Genomic DNA, 15,558 nt, shown 5'->3' with positions numbered 1-15,558 from the left:
TCTATAGAACAGGTGATTTTGTGCTTTGTACTTTTTTTAATTATGTAACAAGCTGTAATAATTTTTTTCTTATTATCCGCTGAAAGAGAGGAAGAGATAGAGAGAGAGATACAGAGAGAGATAGAAAGAGAGAGAGAGAAATGAATATGGGAACAAGTGAATGTTTAGAGTTCCATGAAAGTGATAACACTCCACCACATGCTTTACTCCTTACACAAGTGATATAAATAAAATAACATAATGCATAAGAAAGTTGTTATGATGAAAGACGCAGATTTTAGAAACTGCTAGACTTAATTGTATCCTAGTGGAATGAGACATTTGTCTTTGGCTTGTATTTACTTAGCACAAAATAGGAAACTCACAATGATGGAAAATTTCCAATATCCTTACGACAGCAAGATAAGAAGCGAACGAGGGATATGACATTATCTCCAAGCCACTCTGGATAAGAGTTAATAAGCCCTTAATCAAGGAACAGGCAATAGTGAATAAGAAGTTACAGGAGGAAGCCTGATGCTTAGATCGAAGGCAAGGACTCTTCTAGAATTAGCAAACTCCCCTACCAAACTGTTATTAAATATTACACAATAATATATATTTTTTATAGACGCGCAATACTTAACAGCTACACCCAAGGAATGCTGCTACTTCTTATTCTCCAAAAATCAACATACAAATAAATAGTGATGATAAATTCTACAAGGACATTCAAATTAAAATTTAAGGCCCAATTCTGATTTAAGAAGATAGTGTTAAGAAGCCTATAATTAGATATGATAATTGGCTGTCGAATGTGTCATATGAATTCATAGTGACTGCGGAGCTGTTAATCCGCTTGTCCGTCTGATGCCTCTGCTATTTGAGCCTTGATTCCCATGGTGTGACAGCGTTCACTTCCCCTCCCACCCTCTTGTGCATTGTTTCTTGTATTACTCTTGTTGTTTTTGTGTATTCACTTATTTATGCGCTCACTCAGGCATGAAATTGTCCTTTTGGACTTAACTAAACCTCAAAGTAGCATTAGCTCCTAATTTTACAAGCTATAAATCTTTTACTGATACACTAAATACGTTGAATTGCTGCATATTCAGCTGTTTTTCAGCTTTAACAAGGCACTCTGGATACAAGTGTTCGTAAAATAATGAAATGCACAAGTGCCTCTACCTCATACCTTTGACTCCCTATTAAAAACATTTGTCTTTTGTAAAATTAGTGTTCATATTGTCGTGGTTGCTGCGATTGCAAAACTACCAGGTCCATCAGCCACTGCATCTCACCTGATCATATTGCCCACATCACATGACTGTTTTCAGATGATTTTTATGTAATGTTTGTTCACCACTGTCTGTCTACTGTCTGTTGTGAGTAGTAATGTTATGCTGTGATAATGTTATGCTTATGTATATTTTATGCTTGTCTAGTTTGTGTTACATAATCCTATTCTTTGTTCATGTGTGCATTACTTATATAACAATATACTCCTTATAGAATACAATTGTTATAGGCCTACACCTTATTGTGATTGATTAATCTTGGTTTCTTTGAATAATGATTGTGAAATCACTCAACATTAATGTATGCTGTTTATTTAGAAAATAAACTCTGGAAAGTCATGTTATTTCAATGCATGGTGTTCGAAAAAACGGTACATATGAAGCAGAAGCTAAAACTGCAGTGCACAATTGACCAGTGTAATGCTTAATCCCCTGGGTTCTACAGTGCATGGAGTCGTTGCGTCAGATGAGCTCATTACACTGCACCGCTCATTTTACATTTGTGCATTAAAAAGTGCATGAATAAAATGAGCTCCTTTTTCAGGCACAAGTGACACGTCACCAACTCTCAAACAGTCCTCACTGATAACTAGGAAAATCACAAAAAACATTCTCGACTTTGCAACAAAGCGGATGGTTGTATGACTGCAGACAGCTTACTTCTTTTATTAGGCTTAATATTAATTCATTTCCCATAACTATCAGCATATCATGCTTAAGCTACTTGTTCAGTTCTGGTTTAAACCAGCTATTTTCAACGAAAAACACACAGGATGTCCAGAATTTACACAGCTCAATTCTTTCATCAATGCATCAGTGCATCAGAGCCTTTTCCCAAGGAACACTTGCCAAGGATAAATACCCTGGCTTGAATGCCAGTCCATCATATGGAACCACACAAGGTAACAAAATCAAAAAGAAAATCAAAAAGATTACATTGATATTACAGAGATTATGCATTATGCATTTTATTTTTACCTGAGTCTAAAACTATAAATAAGTTTAAATGACCAATATTTGTTAATATTACACAAAAAGTTTATTTTATTTGTGTACATAATAAATAATTGGCAACTGTTTCAATATCAACTATTTATATTCTGTATATATTATATAGAATTATAAATTATATAACTATTTGATTCATTATTAGGCGTGAATTTATTGTATATATGGATATATACAAATAGATCTTATAGATGTACTACTTTGAAGAAAAAAAAAAAGCTCAATCAAAGAGAAAGTACAAATGACAAACTGTAAAACGAGCAGAGGTGCTGAATACTCATGAAAGCACTGATCTTCAGACATTCTCTACCATCTCAACCTCTTCTTTGAGCTGATGTCATCTAAGGCTTCTCAAAAAAAAAAAAAAAAGAAAGAAAGAAAGAAAATTGGTGCAAATACCTCTACCACTTAGCTCTCTTCCCTTACTGGCTCCATCCTTTCTTTCCAGCAGCGGAAAAAGGAGGGGCTGCCGCTATGAAGATGGATTACCCTGCCATTGACACTGACTTCCCTTCATCCAGCTCCACTGAGTAGAGCTCAATGCAATTAAGGCAATTAATCTTACACAAGGAGTTCACACACACGTTGCTTTGATTAGTCTTGGCTTCCAGACAGGTGTGTACACTCAACCTGCACCGAAATGCATTAAAAAGCATAGCCAACTACTTATTAGCCTTCAGTGTCAATAGCGGTGGCAGTATTTTTTTGACTGCGGTGTAATGGATGTTCATAGGATAAACAGGATCAATGACTATGTACAAAGCCATTAAATAAAATATTAAACTTAATATATTAAATGATATAACTTAATGTGAAACCATTCATTTACATGATGCAAAAAATGAGGTTTAAATCTTGACATAGCATTACTTATTACCTATAGCCATGAAAATATCTCTGTGTGTGTGTGCATTTTTGTGTTGGTTGTTAGGTGTGTGTTTATGTGTTTGTGGGTCAGTGGAGAGGCGGTTGAGTGACTGTGTTTGTGGGCCGTTGGGTATTTGGTTGTATGTGTGTGTACATGGATAGGTGGGTGGGTGATTGCGTATATGTGTGTGTTTTTGGGTGAGTGTTTGGTTGTGTGTGCGTGTGTTCGTAGTTTAGTGTTTGTGTGGATGGGTGCATGCAACAGACAATGTCAGCATTTTCTAGAAATATACTTAGATCTGCAAAAAGTTCCTTGGCTTCGTTCCAGGTATTGACAATGCAATCCAGCATTCTGACAAAGCTTAATCCACCACAATACAACCTGGGATACAAGCATTCTTTTTTAATTACCTACAAGCAAAGGGCTTGGTCTTCTGAACCTTACTATGAGTCTGTAAAAACACCCTTTTCACCTTTTGTTAAATGGTAAAAAACATCTAAGAATGTACAATACAAATGAAAGCTCATTATAAATCAGTGAAATCTCATAATTTCTGTAAATACAAAGTAAATGCAAAACATTTTGTGCAATTGGAGCTAGCCCATATCCTACATTTCAATCCATTTCTTCATTTTTAATAGGAGGCTAATTTCTTGCACAATTTAAATACATATCTTTAAAGGGTAGTGGTAGCTCAGGAGTTAAGGCTCTTGGTTACAGGTCGAGATTCAAGCCTCAGTATTGCCGAGCTGCCGCTCTTGGTCCCTTGAGCAAGGGCCTTTAACACTCTGTGCTCCAAGAAAACTTTATCATGGCTGACCCTGCACTCTGAGCCCAGCTTCCTAATATCACTGGGATAGGTGAAGAAGAATTTCACCGTACTGTAAAGTAAAAAGCAACTTTACCTTTAACTGAATTCAAAAGAATAAATTAGTGTCAACAAACTGCTTTTCAGCATGTGATATCAGGTTGTACTACAAAGAAAAACGAACTTTGAAAGCATTGTGCAAACTTATTCACCTGATCCATCGAATTATCTGGCTTACCTCAGCGAGTAGAAAGCATGCCACTAAATTCTATCAAATTGTTGAATAACTTAATTTAGTCAGATGCCAATCTGCACACTGTCCTTTCTTTTTACACAGAATATGATAGGAAATGATAGTTATTATAAAGAAACTGCAATCACATCAAAATGAAGAATGGAGAAGCACATTTGTTTTTATTTATTATCAAATAACACTTAGACTGTTTTAAAGGTATGAGCCAAATCGCTTTAAACAGACAACTGAAAGTAGAATAGGAGACATTCAAATGTGTAGACGTCTCAACCTTAATTATGTAAATTTGATGAAAATGAGATAAGTATTTAAACAGTGTAATTCATTCTTTACCCCAATCTGTCTTACAGTAAGGTCACTAGTGTAGTGCTAATACATACAGTATTTTTGATATATATTTTTACACTGTCTACTTTAGATTGAACATTGTCTACATGCGCTATGTGTATTCTTACAAAGCTAGCCAGATGAATACACAAACAATTGAGAGCAAATGAAATACCAAAAAACTATGCTTTACCAGGCATATGACAGCATCACACCTAAAACACACACACTGCAACATAAAATAAAGTTCATTCATGGTAATTTTCCGATTCCCACAATTTCAGTAGTAAAGTATTTTACTAAATCAAGTGGGTGGTTATGTAAGGAGTTCATAATTTCTCTGCAACATGTGCCCACACTAGTCAAAAACTATATGCATGCGTTGAGTGTTTTTGAAACACATCGTTCCTCTTGGGTGCGCACACAGAACAGCTGAAGGACGGCAACAGAAAAACCTCCATGCAAACACCCAGCCACTTTGTTTGACAAGCACCAACACCAACTTTGGATATGTAAACGATGGGCAGCTGTGTGGCCTCCTTTCTCTCTCTCTCTCTCTCTCTCTCTCTCTCTCTCTCTCTCTCTCTCTCTCTCATTCACACATACACACATGCACATACACGCCCATACACACACACACACACACACACACACACACACACACACACACACACACACACACACACACACACACACAAACATAGCCCTGCTGATCTGAGACGCTCTACCTGCCACTGTAATTCACACTGGGAGGAGAGCGTGTTGATAAGGTCAGCGTGTTGGGGGTCATGAGGCTGCATTAACACCCACACGGCTGTGAAAAATTAGCAAGGCCGATGACGCCTGAAGAGCACATGAAAGAGAGAAAAAGAAGAAAAAAATCTGAAAAAAATCTGAACCTAAATCATTACACTGCAAAAGAAACCCCCAATATCTTTAGTATAGTCAAATGCCTAAAGTATTAAAAAAATATTATTAAATTTATTTTGTATTACTAAAATTTGAATAAATGTTTTCACTAGCTACGATTAACATTTTTTTTTGTAGTGCAGCTCAATGGGGTTTAAGACAAAGAAATAAAACACTGAAAAATCCTGTATAGGTACAGCAAAAAAAGCTGGAACTACACAGCTGTCTGATAGTATAAAGTCCACTAAAGGCCTGAATCTTGAGTATATCATGGAGGTGCTTAGAGTGCTTATTCTGCACTTCTTGCTTGCGAATGTGTCCTGCATGGCTGCAGCTGAAGACAAATTCTACAATTCAGCATCAGTACTTCTGTTGCCATAAAAATAAATAAATAAATAAATAAATAAATAAATAAATAAATAAATAAATAAATAAATAAATAAATTAGAATATGAAAATGGACTCTCTTTACACTCAGTATGGTACTAGCATTCCACTCCAGCTGCTTTTAGAACAATATTTCCTCGGTGTATAAGGAAAAAATTTCCTTCAAACTAAATATGACACCAATATGAATTATTTGGGATGGAAATATTCACATGTAACTTACAGGTAAAAACTGCAAATTGGTGGAACCATCAATGGTATCAGCAATGTTTCTATACGGATGGAAAAGGGATAAAAAAGGATCTATGTTGAAATACCTGCTATTCTCTCGGAGTGTCTCGCTGCCTTTTTTCCAGGTGATCAGGCCTCGGGGAGACATCTTAGGCCTGCAATCAATCAGCACGTCACCCCCTTCCTTCACAAGAATATGGCTCTTAAGGAGGTTTGCTCCAAAATCTGGAGCCACGGCTAAAAGTACATCAGAGGTACAGGTTAAATTCGAGGAGTCTATGGTAAAAAGGAATAATTCAAAAAGTTTTTTTTTTTTTTATAGGATTAATGATATCATTGCTTAATCGTTTTCAAAATATCAGCTTTTCTCTGCCTTGCACAGTATGAAATATGTATGTGTGTGTGAAATGAGATGGTGCAGCAGAGGTTGAGCTAAATTTACACACCTTAATTACCACCCATTCATTTTCTTCAGTAGGAAAAACAAAGGAAAATGTCATGTTAATTTTTTTCCTTTCCCATTTTTCCTTGCTTGCTCTGAGCTTTTATTATTATCATTTCCACCACTCCTTCTGCTTTTCAAAAACCCTTTGATTTACTGTAGCTGAGTGAGGAACTCATGTCAATTAATCCCTGTCTCCTTTACTTTACCTTTAACCCCAGTGCCACATTAACCTCTGAGTGACAGGGGGCTTTTTGTGAGCAGAATGATCACAAAACAGTAATCAGAGGTGGAAGGGGGGCAGAGACAGATGAGGAGAATGGGAAAAATGTATGCATTGTCACATTCATTCATCTGGGTACATTAACAATATCCATAATTAGTGTTCTAACAGACATAACAAACTCATACACACACACAAACACACACACACGCGCGTGCGCGCACACTTTTCTCATCCTACAAAGCAGGAACATAAGCACCACCTTGAGAGGAAACTCAGCCATATTTTACACTACGGATAAGACAAACTTATAGTATGTTTACAGTTTGTACACCATATTTGTTGACTTTTCAATGAGTCTTACGTTTAAAAAAATGAAAATACTTACCAATCACTCTGAGCTCGGCATTTGAGTACACCTCTCCATATTTGTTCCCAGCCACGCATTGGTAGATTCCAGCATCGGACATTACCAAGTGACTAATAGACAGAGCGCCATTAACCACCTGCACCCTTTCCTGTCAAGTAATAAAGAAATACTGCCTTTAAAAGACTTTTAGCGAGATTGCTAATCTGCATAAAAGCACTGGGTCTCGGGCAGTGTGTTATATTTTTCACTTGATGCTGTGTGTTGGTAATGTAGGGAGAGAAAAAAGAGAAAGGTCTGTTAAGAAAGGTCTAAAATACCTGCGCATTTAATCTGACATCTGTGTCGTGTCTTGAGACCTTACCGCTGATCTACCCACACGTGACTTGATTACACCAGATTCACATGAAGATCAGAAAATATATTTACCTTTCCCTACTGAATGACTACATGTCCCGGCAACTGCTCAAGTTGATTCTTCTAAAATCTAAACTCATCCCAAAAGCAAACACAAACTGTCAGATCGAGTTCCAGATTACTGACACCCTCACTCTCACTCTCTCTCTCTCTCTCTCTCTCTCTCTCTCTCTCTCTGCCCTTGACCTCATCTTTTATTTGCAGACTCTAATGCCTTTAATGGCAATTTGTGAAAGGATGTTTTTTTAGATAGCTAAGCCTGCTGTCAGGAGCATTAGAAGAGGGGCATGTGGAATGGGTAAGCCTGCCATCATACTCTTTCTAACAAGAGGGCCACACACCCACCCACACCCACACGCCACCATCACAATACTACTACTACTAATGATAATATTAATAGTAATAGTATTAAAATCACCTTCAAATCTGTTGTGTTTGTTTGTGGCAGAGCATTATTAAGTTTAATTAAGCTATTCTGGTGTGTTTGTTTGTGTTTGCACTACTGGTTAAGAGAAAGTCCAACAGCATGAAAAGCATATGGCGGTGTACATCAGTCCAGCAAAGCTTGGCACATTCTATTAATTAAGTGTAACGGTCCCCTTAAATCAGCAGTTTCTGAGTGGGGGAGGACCTGAGGCGGACCATCTGCAGCACCGGGTCACTTCAATGTACATGCATGATGTCACTGTCTAATAATTCTGTCTCTATGAGAACGCTCATTTCATAAGAAATCTCTGAGACAAAAGGAACAAGTTTTTAGCAGGTCACCTTAGCAATGTTCCATTCAGATATACATAGCAGAAAAAAAGAAAAGGGGGGCCGTGTTAATTAAGCATAATGAACACCAGTGAGTGGCATAACTCAATGCTTCCTATTTCTGCAGTGTCTATGACCTTTAGTTATCAGAAGGATTACTGATGCAGACAATGCCATTTGAAGATTGTGATTGCAAACTGGACTGGACAGATAATACTAAAGCAATTTATAAGAAAGGACAGAGCAGACTCTTTATGCTGAGGAGACTAAGGTCTTTTGGAGTGCAGGGAGAGCTACTGAAGCACTTTTTTTTTTTTAACTCTGAGGTGGCCTCAGCCATCTACTATGGTGTGGTATGCTGGTGCAGCAGCATCTCCACTTCAGACAGGAAGAGTCTGGACAAGCTGATCAGGAAGGCCAGCTCAGTCCTGGGGATTCCTGACATTGAACAGGAGGTGAGAGAAAGGAGTATGGTAGCGAAACTATTACCACTGCTGGCGAACGACTTTTACCCCCGTATGGAACAGTTTTGTCTATGAGCAGCTCCTTCAGATCTTTTTTTCTGATGCTATTAGACTGTATAATCAGAGCTGCTCCCAGTGTACCAGTCACCATAATACACACTGTTATTGTAATTTTTTTACTTTGCATTAACAATTATTTTAAAGTTTTCTGCAATAACAACTCTGCAATAACACCATTTTTAAATGTGCAATATTACCTATTTGCAATGCATCTTATCTTATCCTATCTTGTCTTATCTTATCTTATCTTATCTTATCTTATCTTATCTTATCTTATCTTATCTTATCTACTTTCTATTGATTCTTTTATCTATTTAAATTATGTCCTTAGCATGTGTCTGAGGAATTAATAAATTCAATTAAGTATTATTTGAAACCAAAACAAGTATTATAAGGCAGTAGTAGCTCTGACGTTATGGATTACCAACCGATGGCAGGTTATGAGTTTGAACACTTTAGTTTCTGTGCAATGCCATATTATACACACTCAACCTAATCTCATTTTATTTGCTTTAATTTCGGATTACACTTTTGTACTCTCCTAAGATAAAAAATGTCTGTCAAATCACACTGTTACTGTCACTGTTATACTACATTGTGAAGAGTAATAAAACACGCAAAGTTTTTCATAAGCAAAGTCAGTGATAATCATCAGAATAATGCAGGCCTACATCATCCTTATCCGCGTATACACTCAACAGCCACAGTAACAGCAACCACGAGGCTTGTATCCTTGCAATTATCCAATCAGCTGATCATGTTGCAGGAAAACAATGCATATAATTATGCAGATAAAGAGCCTTGGTTAATGTTCACTTCAAAATTACAACTGGGAAAATGCATTCCCCCCACCCATTTTGACAATGAGCATAGTTTTTTCTGCCAGATGAGCTTGTTTAGTATTTAAGATAATAATAATCTTCAGGGATTTACAAAACAAAACACACACAAAGCCCATCAAAACATCCAGAGTAGTAGTTTAGCAAGCCTTGGTGATGATACTTTAGTGATGTTGATGCTACAAATGAATAGCAGGAGTGGAACCTGAGGTGGGTTTTTTCTTGCCGTTGAAGCCTATTTACTATTCCATGTATTACTTTCCTGTTAACTATTCCACTATTCCAAAGGCTCTAATAAGTGTAAAAAAAAAAAGTGAGGAGATCAGCAGTTCATAATAATTACATGAATGTGCCGAGTGTACAGGTGTTCCTAATAGTCTTTTAATTAAGGGGATTTTGAATAGTTTTAGTCCCTTATTTAATATGTGTGTGTATATATCATTTTGTGAGAATGTGACTTTAATGTGACTTTAGTACCAAGATTTTTCCTGAGGGAAATGTTGTAGGGACGGACGGACTTGTGATCTTTTTTTTTTCTTTTCCTCATGTGGCTAAGCTTCACCCGGGGGAAAGCTTAGCCAAAATTTGCCTTGCTGTTTAACTGCTAAATAAAGAGGTTCAGTGCAAGCTATTGTAACCCTTATTCTTTCTCTGCATCATGAGAGTCTGGGGATATTCTTTATCATCAGCTCAGCAAATAATAAAGGTCCTCTGTATAAAATTCTGGGAAAATTAATCTTTTGGAAATCCATCAACTTAATGGCCAAAAACTCATCCAAACAGTCAACAAATAGATGATGAATATTACAAAAGGCTTAGGTTACATGCAAGTAGATAAAAAGTGAATCTTATTTATTGTGTGTCAGTGGATTGTTGTTCAAAAGAGTACAAAAAGCAACGACAGCATGTTGGGTAAACAGTAAAGTTTTATAAGCGTTCTTCTCCTGGCCTGTGGGCAAAAAGATATTAAATTCTCCTGTCTGTGTTCAGGGATTTAATAGAAAATTACAGTGTATTTGTTGGCACAGTGGTCTAAAACCAGTGAACCATTTAGTAGTTTGTTTGGGACTGACACATTTACAAAAGCTCCCTCAATAGATAGATGAAAGATAAAGGAAAATAGAAATTAAAATGGCTAGAATTACATAAACAGTCTGTAAAGTTTCTGTCTATAAGCGCATAATGTTATATGGATAACATACTACTTTACACACACACATACACACACACACACACACACACACACACACACACACACACACGCACAAACATGCTGAGATCTTTCAACAAGATCACATTTAGCAGTGATGTGTGATGCAGTATTTGATATAAATACCTTCATCTTATAAAAGCCATTCTCTACAACCTTTTTGTTTGGCTGACAGAGGTAATCCAGGGTTCATAGAACCAGCATTATCTCTATAACTAGCCTTTTATTTCAGCCTAACAGCCTGGGGCAATCCTGGATTGAGACACAAGGTCATTCCAGAATCATCTGGCAACCAATACATGTAAGCTGAGCTTATCACCAGAGCATGCAACTCCTTCTTTAGGTAAAGAATATGTAATAAAAAAACAACAACAACAAACAAAAATATTCCTAGACACAGACTAAAGTCAAACACAGTTTTATATTTTTTTTAAAGGTCTCCGATACAAAAGGGAGATCCCACACTGGGATCTCACAAGACTTTTGTGCATGAAGGCTATATCCACATGGGGGTTACATGCACAGATACAAGCAACCTGTCATGCTGCTCATCTGAGAGAGAGCAGACCTGCTCATGTGGATGCCACCAGGGTGTACCAACGACTAGTAGGAGCAGCAGCAGGAACCAAAGTCTTGCTTGATCTTTGTAAAATAGGACTCTCATAAATAGGGCTTTAACAAATCATACTCTGTTGCCTATCTGCCAAATCTTGCACAGTGTGAAGAAAATCAGTAAATAGTTGCAGAAAATCCAGTAGTGGGCAACTGCTGGTCAGGGTATCCAGTCAAATACTTAACAGAAGCATACGGGTATAAACATCACAGCAGAATAGCCAAAATCATTTGTATGCATGACACACATGCATGGATGCAATATCATACAACATCATAAGTTGTCACCAAAGAGTTATCTGTGTGCCTGCATTGAATGCAGAACACACCTGGGCGCAGTGCTTCTTCTGGAAGCACATGAATCAACAGCACACACATGGCCCAAACTGACCTGCTTTTGATTATTAATTTCAACCTGAGCAGGTTCCATTGAGACTAAGAACATGTGAGCTGGAGCATGCCCAATTCCCCAATGAAAATATTTCTATTGTTATAGCAAACCTTCCTGTTACGGGTGATATTGCAAAAGAGTGCCTTAAATGTGTACTCGAGTCACAGTTATCTTCTGTCACAGTTAGCTTAAAGCCTGCCATAGGTGATGAGGGGCAAAACCAGACCAGTCTTCAGAAACTGCTGATAAGGCACACGAAAAATGACTGGTAACTGAAATATATGGAAGGCTGTTGAAAAGTGCAAACCTCCTAGTGTCATAATCTGGATCACTGATTTCCCCTGGGCCATGTCTGTTTCTATTGCCACTAGTCTTGAGCCTTGGCAACTAGCAAGCTGTTTAGATGGACAGACTTTGACCATACTCATCTCTGAGCCAGAATCCAATGTTGACAATATTGTCCCTCCATATCTTGGATTGTCCCACTCAGAAACTGATTTTGCAATATAGCAGTGGACATTTAGTCAGTGGTCTGACTTTATCATCTGAGATTCCAACATGAGTGCATGTCCAGCAGCATGGATATTAGTGGCTTGCCACACAGTGTAGCATAACCTGTGGTGGCATTTCGGTCCAGATATGAAGGAAAATAGATATTCACTTAAGTTCCACTACAGTTCAGTCATCAGGTATAGCAATTAACAGTGCATGAAATGTTCAAGCATGTTTACTAAATGCAGGACATTAATACTTGTGAGGAAAAACCGAATAGTAGGTATTATAAATAATGCTACCAATGTAGAAGTAAAAAACACTCACCAAGGTTCAGCTGACTGAGAGGCGTCTAACCATTACTTTTGTCATGGTTAAAAGTTAATTAGTGGATATATGCTTAGCAGAATCCTGTCATTATATGTACACAGGTAAGAAGATGAAAGAGTGACTTATGTATAATGTTATGGCAAATAGTTTATGGCCAAAGCTGGTTTATATAACACCATTTGATTTTGGAGGATTTTGGTACGCATTTGCACAAGGTGTTATTTAAGAGTTACACAGAACCCCTGCCATGACCCAGAATTCTTGCCACTGGTGTTGTGGGGCTTGTGTTTAAAATGTTCAGAACTATAATATTCAAAACTAATGACTGAATCTTGACTAATAACGCATTTATTAGATATAGGAACATGCATAGAAGTATAACAAACCTCTGTAGGTTCCAAATTTTCTCCATTCTTCATCCACCTATAAGAGGGTTTGGGCCTGCCTATGGCCATACACTCCCACACTAGAGAGTCATCAATGGCCTTCTGCATGTCCTGTGGTTTTTCAATCATCTGTGGAGCAGCTTCACAACAGAATAAAAAACAAGGGAAGACAAAAGGCAGATTGGTTTCAGGTGTAAAATATTTAAAACAGCAAAACCAAGCCAACCACTCTGTACTGTAGGAAATAGTACATAATAAAGTGGCTGACTGATGCATATTCAACATGGTGGACTGAGACAGAGACAGTCTGCTCATATGATGTGATGTTACAGATACAGTATCACGCTGATGAAAAGCAAAGATGTTACATATATTATTACATATATTTTTTATTGCACATCAATAGCAAGGAAAGCTTGGTGCACTACTCGACTGCATTGAATTTATTATTCACTTGTTCATGGACCATACCATAAACTCCTTCACAAAATCCCATTAAACTAGATCATGCTTTAATTATACATGAGCCATATTGATTCCAATCTTTTAAATGCATGTAACTCAAACCTGGTTAATTATTGAGCAAATGCCCAAGAGCATACTCAGAACAACCTTAATGGGAATTTCTTGTGACAAGGAATTAATGAATTAATGGATGAATTTTGGATGACCAAACAAACAAAAAACAAACAAAAAAAAAAAGGTTATGTACTTTACTACATTATTCTACACAAAACTTTCTATATGCACAATATATTTTTGCTTATCTTATTTTTGTTCTCTGCACAGCAAAAGGCAGACTGACAACGGGTCTGAAAAATAGCCCAGCTAGATAATAATATATATATTTTACTCTTAAGCACATACCTACTCGCCTATTAAGCATGCCTTAGCTGCAAAACTTAATCTATTTTAAATTCTCTAACCATTATGATGCTGTTTTTTCCACATCTGCTAGAGTCTATCTTTTACCTGCTGAAAGGGTATTGACTTTTAGCCCCCACCGTGTAAATCAAGGTCCTAAGTAAGCCACACAACACACTTCCTAAACACAAAGATACTGTAGGTAACTGAGAAAAAAACTGCAATGAAATCCATAATTAACAGTCTATTTCTATAGCATTCAAAACAGTAAACAATAAAGTCTTTCATTAAATATTTTAATACCTGCACTCAACAGAGCTCGCCGAGAATATCAAAGATATGCTAAAAACCTCCCCCAATTAATAGCTTTCTTTTAAGATGTCCTTCGAATAACATTAAAAGCTTGTTGACACGCCTTGCTTTTGAACTAAATAGGAGAACGGTGCAAAAACCATCTGCACCGGATTGCTAATCAAGTCGACATGAGCTGAGGGGAGGCCAGCGCAAAGGGAGGGTGGCTGTGTCTCCCTCAACTGCCGGTGGAAGCGATAAACATGAGATAGGCTTATCGATCGGCACGTTCCCTGGCTCTGCTGACGAATGTCTTACAGGCCTAATTCCACGAGACTTCAAAATAAGATTACAGATTTTTATCACCTGCCCGAGAAAAAAAAGAAAGGGAAAAGAGGGGGAAAAAAGAGACAAAAATGGACAGATAGGAAAAAAGACAGTAGCAAATTATTTAATGCACAGAAATTAGTTATACCCAACTGGACGACTAGTGGCTGACTTATAGACCAAGGCAGAAAAGAAGAGAATGAATTAAAACAGCAGTGGGTGTTGATGGAAAACCAAGAAGAACTACCATAAATTATTAAGCCACCTCAAACCAGATTGAGGCTGTTGATGGTGGATTCAGTATTGCACACAGGCACACAAACTCATATATATATATATATATATATATATATATATATATATATATATATATATATATATATATATATATATATATATATACACAGTATAGGCTAAGATATGCTGATAAAAAAAATTTGAAATAATGATATTAAAATTTCTACATAAATAAATAAATATAAAGCTATTATATGAAGAGCAGTAAGTAAAAATTTTTATTTTTTTTTAAAGTGATATAAAATTAATAGGATGCCTTTTCTCATCCATACAATTATTGTTAATTAAAATAATATGTATTTTTCTAGGGTGTCTAACAATTTAAATGATACTGCATATACAGTATACAGCCAGGTCTACGCAAATTTTATGTGCTGCCAAATTTATCTTTTTTTGTCAAGAAACTTGTCCCTGCGCATCCCGTGTCAAAGAAGATATAAACAATGAGATGGAAAAAAATAAAAATAAAAAATAAAAACATTCAGCACTGTCAAGGCTATTCCTGTAAATGGGCCATTGGGCATCAGCAGTAATGCAAACGCGAGCTAATGTGAATACTAGCACTAGCGAGCACTCCCATAAGGGGAGGATAAATCCCAGCGCTCTGTTGCCTACAGTTACTTACTTAATAGGGAGCGGTCTCGTGTGAGCAATTCGGCCTTGCCAGTGTGGTGGTGCAGGGAAAAGGTCACGAGCCCTTCATTTGAAAGTCTATATTAAAT

General features: G+C 37.0%; 1 protein-coding gene across 1 annotated transcript in view; it reads right to left on the bottom strand.

The window, feature by feature from the left end:
• The window catches only part of cntn4 (contactin 4), a 166,482-nt gene that overhangs the window by 52,891 nt on the left and 98,033 nt on the right, over window positions 1-15,558 (bottom strand). Inside the window, exons 9-11 of the mRNA XM_083531988.1 lie at window positions 13,058-13,197; window positions 7,122-7,251; window positions 6,155-6,305 (exon numbers count right to left, since the gene is read on the bottom strand). Of these exons, the coding sequence (XP_083388114.1) occupies window positions 6,155-6,305; window positions 7,122-7,251; window positions 13,058-13,197 (421 nt within the window). The remainder of the gene's footprint in view (window positions 1-6,154; window positions 6,306-7,121; window positions 7,252-13,057; window positions 13,198-15,558) is intronic.

The sequence above is a fragment of the Silurus aristotelis genome (genome assembly GCF_946808225.1).
Source record: "Silurus aristotelis genome assembly, chromosome: 2".
Lineage (NCBI taxonomy): Eukaryota > Metazoa > Chordata > Actinopteri > Siluriformes > Siluridae > Silurus > Silurus aristotelis.
Note: the sequence above shows the minus strand (reverse complement) of the source record. Positions and strands in the feature narration are given on the sequence as shown.